Source organism: Triticum aestivum, chromosome 3A (assembly GCF_018294505.1).
Source record: "Triticum aestivum cultivar Chinese Spring chromosome 3A, IWGSC CS RefSeq v2.1, whole genome shotgun sequence".
In the NCBI taxonomy this organism is placed as follows: Eukaryota; Viridiplantae; Streptophyta; class Magnoliopsida; order Poales; family Poaceae; genus Triticum; species Triticum aestivum.
In genome coordinates, this window is record NC_057800.1 from 63955149 (window position 1) to 63962923 (window position 7775).

At 49.1% G+C, this 7775-nt stretch overlaps 1 protein-coding gene across 2 annotated transcripts; it reads right to left on the minus strand.

Annotated features, from left to right (window-relative positions):
* Positions 1 to 485: 485 nt before the first annotated feature.
* On the minus strand, positions 486 to 5044 carry LOC123060313 (proline-rich protein 18). Of its 2 annotated transcripts, XM_044482972.1 has the most exons (3): positions 4910 to 5044; positions 4337 to 4810; positions 486 to 1095 (listed from the first exon to the last, which is right to left on the minus strand). In XM_044482972.1, exons 2-3 carry the CDS (start codon positions 4676 to 4678, stop codon positions 937 to 939), a joined length of 501 nt encoding a protein of 166 aa, XP_044338907.1. In that variant the 5' UTR covers positions 4679 to 4810; positions 4910 to 5044; the 3' UTR covers positions 486 to 936. The 2 variants fall into 2 exon arrangements, with proteins under 2 accessions (XP_044338907.1, XP_044338906.1); XM_044482971.1 differs by having other exon boundaries at positions 4337 to 4975.
* Positions 5045 to 7775: the final 2731 nt, after the last annotated feature.

The window sequence follows — 7775 nt, forward strand, 5'->3', positions numbered from 1 at the left end:
TATAAGTCACGCCTGTTTGGTTGTCATCTGACTTATAAGTCACCTAACCACACCTTTTCACCTTGCTTTTTTATGTAAAGGTGGTGGGACCCACGCAAAAGGGGGTGACTTACCAGTTTTAAGTTGGGGTGGAGCAACTTATGACTTATAAGTTGGATATGTTTAGCAAAATAAATCATTTTTTTTTACTTTTTAACTTATAAGTTGATAACTTATTTGAAACCAAACAGGCCCTTATTTTATACACTAGTGAAAAATGAAAAATGACTAGCCACAACTTTCGTGATATCACCGATGGCAACATCCTTCACTGACAGTTGTAGCATTTTAGTTAGAACGCTTGTAGCATTTGTTGTCATACTGCCACAACATTTTTTGTCGCCGTTTGTAGCATCCAGCCGTGCCGCTCGTAGCAAAATAACGACCGAGTTCTAGACACACCCTTTCCAATATCCTCCATGCCTGCCTAGCAAGAACAGCTAGAATGAAGATTTCAAAATCTCTAGAACCCAAGTCTCCCAGGGGGCGAAAGTCCCACAGGCTACAAGTCATTTATGCAGCGAAATTACACGAGACGTGTACACCCATCCATGACACACATCTACGACTCTATGACAAACGACAACGGAAGCATCTAAACACTAGTAGCCGAGCAAGCGGGATCGGCAACAATTCCATGGATCCACTGGACTAGCCGCTCCTCTCCCGCCATAATACAGGCAGCAGCAGGAGCCAGCAGAACTTGCTCCACAACAGACATCTAAACAAACTGTACAACGCATGGAGAGAACCGCTCCCCGTTCCACCAGGGAACCGGTGGCATGGCCACAGAAGAGAACAGGGGTGTGCTCCCTCCCTGTGGATCGTCGCCGCCATTCCTTTGCTCCTTCCCTTGGATGGTGGGGCAGAGCGGTGTTCCGGTCCGGCGGTCATATGCTAGCACGTATTCGACGAGGAACCGGCAAAAGGAGCGGGCTGGTGCGACGGCCATCGGACCCGCTCTGGGGGGCAGGGCGCGGGCGCGGGGTGCGCGATGAACGTCGGCACGTCCTGTCCTGGCATCAGGACGGATACGCCTTTGGAATACACGGGCATCTGCAAAGTCACATATAAACGAAGTAGTCAGTAACAATGTGTATGTACTGAACTCACAGCATCCAATGCGACAATGCTAACATGAGATGCCTTGGTGCAGTCAGGAATAGGGATGTCATAATTTCATGATCAGTTGTATTTCCAAAAAAATAATGTGCTGGTAAAGAGAGAAAACAGAATATCAACATAAACAACGCGAATAAGCCCAAGCAGTGTAAAATTGACACAAATAATGATAAATCACCTGTTGTATGTCAATATTCAGGCAAACAAGTTCCAGAAATGGCACAAGAGAACAGAAGATGAGTTTGAGTTATCAATGCCAGGTCTACCAGAAGTCTGTTCTAGCATGTTGCCATTGCTTTAGAGTTACTAACTGATTCTGAAAACCCAAGTCCAGAGAATTCTCATATGCACAGTACAAGAGCAACAGCTACAACCTAATCACTGAAGTAAAAAGTTACAAAAACAAAACAAAAACATTTGAATTTCCATCATCCAACATAATATATAAGAAAGAGAAATTTGGAATCCATAAAATCATTGTCAGCAGCAATGAGTGAAATTTGGAACCCATAAAGTCCTTGGAGGAGCACCCAACTCCACAGTTATTCATGTAAGCAAGTTATCTTTATAAGATAAGTTTGTTTACTTGTATTAGGGGCAAGCATCTTTGATATAAGGGCTGGCACATCTTTTGGTTGGATTAAGCAGAAAAAACATGACATACTTCTCCAGTCTTCTGCCCCCAGCCCCTGAGTTGTGGCTGCCATCCAGCCATCAAGACACCTTTGCCACTTGGTTCCAGGGTCATCTCGAGCAGATCCCACTATGGTATGCAACTTGAATAATGCAAGAGCTGATCACAAGATAATCTGGAATTGGGTGGAACTGGAGCCCCTACTACGCAAGAACTGAAATTTATCTGAACTTGGATGGAAGCTGGGACTGATGGTCCAGATTCAGTAACGATCATGAATGACTTGTCATCAAGAAATGAACTATATACATAATAGCTGGATGACAACCTTCCTCGCAGACAATGTGAACAAAGCTCAATAACCGATGCTGTTCTTGACAAACACATTATGAAAACATGGAAGAAGCTTTCATATGACACTTCAATACTGCCAATATTGAATCTGTATGTATGTGGTGACTTTTACTTGGCACGTTACACAGCTATACAGGGTCTGCAACAGGTGATATATCATTTTGTTTTTCTATATCATAGCGGAAAGGTGATTTGGCAAATTTCAGAAAGACTACAGAAAAATACTAAATTTTATATTTTGGCGGCGCTCAGTCAACCTCATTCTCTTTTACAATATCTTCCAATCAATATTTCAAACTTATAAAGTATGCATGAAGAGTTCCTCATGAATAGCACACAAGATTGTTCTTGGCCACCATTTGGTTACTACCAGAAACAGAAGCTGGTGCTAGACACAAGGACACAAAAGGTCATGGAAGTACAGGTGTACACCCAATTTTATTTTATGTTCACAAAATACCCACGTATTTATTAGGTACATTAGGCGTTTATACTACAGATCGGCAAGATACTTTGTACTTATTCTCAAATTATTTCAGTCCATACCACTCCTTAATTCACAACACTAACTGATCGCCCGCTCATTCATTTAGCACGCTGCACGTCAAACCACTCATCCTCTTGATTACAGAAGCCCCTAACGCCTCCATCAATCTCTCAGCGAACAACAAACAGGCGGCACAACTAAGGTTATGCGGGGTATGCCGACCAGCGGGAGCACGAAAGGAGCTTAGTCATGCACCACCGAGGCAAACCGTGTGAGCATGGCTGCAAACAGCTCATGGTACGGTGCAGCTAGCGAGCAAGAGACAACCACTTATTTTTGTGTGAAGTGTAGCATCAAATTCTAAGGGTTAAGTCAAGTTCTCAGACAATGACACCATTTATGCTTTGTACTTCAACGCTCCTCCCATTCCCATGTCTAATTAATTGATCTCTCTCTTAACTTCCATGATGGGGTGCACTACATCTCGAAGTAAATTGTGCTGCTGGTCCATCTTAGTAACAGGAGGTTCCACACTTCACAGTGAGCAAACAATGGTGACCACACCATCTGGGACCTGCAGGGTGTGGCTGACGAGTTTTGGATGGAAAATCAACATTGCAAACAAGAATGTGACTTAGACCTTGCTGTGAGGTGCAGACAGCGGTGGGCCTTGTCTGTTCCACACTGTCTGCCAAATCCCCCTCGCAATTCCATAACCCATGATCTTAAATAGCGACCCCCCTTGTCTTCTACCACTACTAAATATCACACCATACAAAATGGACAAGAATGCTGCTATAAGCCATATGAAGGTGCCAACTGAACTTAACCACAAGGCAGAACACAGAAGGATAGAAATGAATTACGTACTACATCAGAGAGATCCACTCGCGTAATCAATCTACCCTAGCTCATCTTTCCTGAACAAACACCATGTGGCCACTTAGCACAAAGCGACCCAAATAATGGCGAATGATTAACTGTTGAGACAGCAGCAGCTGATGATAGGGGTAATCGGTAATCTGACAGGAGAAATCGATGTGGCTAACGGCTTAACAGAGACTTGTGGGGTTGAAGCAGTGGGACACCCCGACCGGGCTAATTAAATGAGCTGTGGCTTAACAGAGACTTGTGGGGTTGAGCTAGCAGTAGGACACATCCCGACCAAGATAATCAATGAGTTGTTTCCGAGTTTGGACGAACGTAACATCAGTTCCACTGTAATGGATGGATACGCTGCCATGAACTACTGACGAAGATGAGCTGTGATGAAGTGATGAACCACATCAGCAAGATCTGGTCTGACGCTGCGGATCAAAATTTGCTCCTTTGATGTGTATGTTAAGATACTTTCAGAGCCGCCGTAAAAATGGAGGCAAGAAATGGGCGGTGGCAGCAGAGCTTTCTGTTGTCCGTTCCTGCTTGGGCTGCATCCTCCTCGGATGCATCCCTCCTAGCCCTAGCCATGGCCGCTGCATCATGGCGGAGTCGAGTGGAGTGGAGGGATGGGGGAGGGGCGAAATGATGCGCAATCTGGGTCCGTCTCAAGTGCGCAGACACAGTGACACACACACGCACGGTGAGCAGTAAAAGCGATGCGGAAAGGGGAAAAGGGCGACCGACGGAATCATGAAAAAGCGGGCGCGAACGGGGAATGGGGCGGCGGCGGAGCGTGCGGGAGTGGCAGTGCCGTGTGGTACCTCGGGGGACGCGCATCCGGCGTCGAGCTTCCTGGCGGCCTCGAGATCCGCGGTTGGGGGTCCACCGCGGCGGCGGCTGCGGAGGAAGCGGAGGAGGATCCCTCTTGGTCCACGGGGCGGCGAGGGCTCCGGCGGGCCCATGGGCGGGGCGCGGAGGAAGTGCTCGAGCACGGCCATGGCGAGGAACATGGAGACGAGCATGGCCGTGGCGACGAAGCCGAAGGAGACGGCGCTGACGCCGCCGTCCAGCTGCCGCCACCGCATCTCCTCCTGCTCCTGCGCCCCCGCCCCCGCGCCTGGCCACCACGCGGCCGCCGGAGCCATCGCCGGGCCGCCCTCCATGGCGCACGCGCGCGCAAACTGGCCCGGTTACTCGCTCCCCACCGCCAACGCCGCCCGCCCTCTGTAGGCTGTGGCTCTGTCCGTCTCACGACGCGTGCGGCGCCATTGCTGCTGCTGCTGGGCTTCTCGTGCCTGTGAATCGAGTGGCGTGTCACGAGTCACGAGTCACGAGTGAGTAGTGAGAGTGGAGTAAAGAGCTCCAGGAAAGAAGGAAGGAGAGGAGCGGAGTACGGTTCACGCGATCCTTTTTGTGGTGCGAGACGAGGCGAGGCTTGGGCCCCTTCTCTTCTCCCTCCCGAGGAGGTTTTGATCTACTCTAGGTGCGGGTGCCACTCCCGAGAGCCTCCATCAAGCACCGCGCAGTCAACAGATCAAGCGGGGTGTTGCGATTTGCACGAGGCCGGATCTGATGCCAGCCATTCAGTGCGAGGTCGGATCACACCCGTGCAATGCAACTTTGGTTTGTTTGGTTGTCTACTATGTTCATTGTTTGGTCTGTATAGCACGAATCTTAAAGCATTTCAAACAGACTCGCTAGGAATGATTGGATCAGCGTTTCCGTTTAGTCAACCTCAGGCAATATGCAGGGGAGGGGACGCGATGCCAAGTTCATGCGAGCAGGGGGGATGACGCGTGCTCGCGCACGTTTCGAAAAAAATGGTGGGAGGAATTGGGTCACCTCTTGTCTAATCGATCAATCTGTGTAGCCACCCTCGGATCACAACACAGACTCTCCGTCCAATCACTCCTTCGAGCTCTTCGTCCCGTGCGGATCATAACCGACGAGCAGGTAAGCGGCGCGTCTTCTCCGGTCGGCGGCAGACGTCGGCAGGGATTTGTTTTCCCTCCTCTTCTCTGACATGTTCCGCACCTCCACCCGGTTGCACCAATGGCTGTAAGTTCGATCAATCCCTCCTCTCTAGTCGTTCTAGGTAGATCTGTGAGCATGTGATAGGAGTAGATTTATGAGTATGTAGTAGCATTGTAAATTGTCAATATATGAGAATGCAATGTAGTGGTAGCTAGTGGTGATGGATTGGTAGCATGCTAGGTGTTGCTCGTATGCTTTGATGATGTTCATGTTGTTTTCCATGTCGGCAAGGATGATATTATGGTATTACTAGGCTGTGAATCAAAGCATGTGTAGAAGTTTACAAGTATGTAGGTGTGGTAGTGTGTTGAACTCCATGGCATGCTATGAGCTTGAAGATCAGTCATAAAGTGGTGTGTTGAACTTTATGATCCATGTGTACTATGTTTACTGTTCACTTGTATTGGTCTTTCTTAATATCTGTGTGTAGTGTGTTTCACTAGTCCTGATGTTAACGCTTGTAGGACACGAGCACGCAAGAGTTTAGTCGGTTCATTGTCTTGTTCGGGAGCCAATTATCGCCGTCCTATGTTGAGGACTCCTAGCCTATGACCGAGGAGCAGGTGCCTCCGGATTCAGATGTCTTCGAGGGGTCTGCTAGGCCTCTAGCATATGTGTTGGATGTACCTAATTCTGTTGTTGTTGCTGCACACAAGGAAGCCATCAAGGCTGGAAAGGCAAAGATGGTTGGGAGAGGAAACTCGATGAAATGTCAGCCGTTCTTGTTCACCTTTGTGCTTAACAAGATGTGTGAGATTATAGCCAGTGGGGGTGATGACTAACAAGGACTTCAAGGAGGTGCATTTGAACTCTGTTGACAAGCATGTGTTTGAGGTTTGTGGCCAAGTGGTCACCTCGAACCAAGTCTACAACCACTTCAGGAAGTGGAGAGCCAGATGGATCCAAGTGTCCAAGCTCAGATACCTTAGCGGCACACAATGGTATCATGACACCTACAGCCAATGACAACGCAGAGTTCCTCAACACTCCCGTCTAGAACTACTCACAGATGCATCCGATCTTCTCCTTTGGGCTGGCTACCGGTAAGCATGCCATGGGATCCAGTGAGCTGCTCGGTTCGCCTATGCTTGACTATCCAGGTGCCCAGGAGTCAAAGATCATTGTCCCTAATGGTCCTGATGAGGGTGTTAATCACGTTCCTGTACTTGAGAGGAAGAGGGCGGCTTGATGGAGGAGCTGAGCACTGTCAGCACCATGACTGACATTGCCAAGGAGGTGGCAACCACCATTAGGGAGAGCAAGCTGGTTGACGTCCACCCTAACCTGTACAACATCATCATGGAGCAAGGTAACTCCAGTCCGGATGCTCTGATGACTGCTCTTAGCCACCTGCTGGACAACATAGCCCAGGGTGTTGGGTTAATTGCCATAGCAGACACTCATAGGGTGCTTTATGTTGGGGAATGCAGTATTTCAAAATTTTCCTACGATCACGCAATATCTACCTAGGAGATGCATAGCAACGAGAGGGGAAGAGTATGTCTACGTACCCTCGTAGACCGAAAGCGGAAGCGTTATGAAACGCAGTTGATGTATTCGAACGCCTTCGCGATCCAACCGATCAAGTACCGAACGCACTGCACCTCCGCGATCTGCACACGTTCAGCTCGGTAACGTCCCTCGTACTCTTGATCCAGCTGAGGCTGAGGGAGAGTTTCGTCAGCATGACGGCGATGATAAAGTTACCGACGCAGGGCTTCGCCTAAGCACTACAACAATATGACCGAGGTGGAATTTTGTGGAGGGGGCACCGCACACGGCTAAACAATCAACTTGTGTGTCTATGGGGTGCCCCCTCCCCCGTATATAAGGGGGCGGAGGAGAGGGCCGACCTAGGAGGAGGCGCGCCCAAGGGGGGCAATCCTACTCCAAGTAGGTTTGCCCCCCTTTCCTATTCCTACTAGGAGAAGGAGGAAGGAGGAGGAGAGAAGAAGGAAAGGGGGTCCGGCCCCCAAACCCTAAACCAATTTGGTTTGGGCCTAGGGGGCGCGCCCCACCACATGCCTGCTATCCTCTTTCTCCACTAGGGCCCGTTAAGGCCCATTGACTCCACGAGGGGTTCCGGTAACCTTCCGGTACTCCGGAAAATGCCCGAACTCATCCGGAACCATTCCGGTGTCCAAACATAGCCTTCCAATATATCAATCTTTATGTCTTCACCATTTCGAGACTCCTCGTCATGTCCGTGATCACATCCGGGACTCC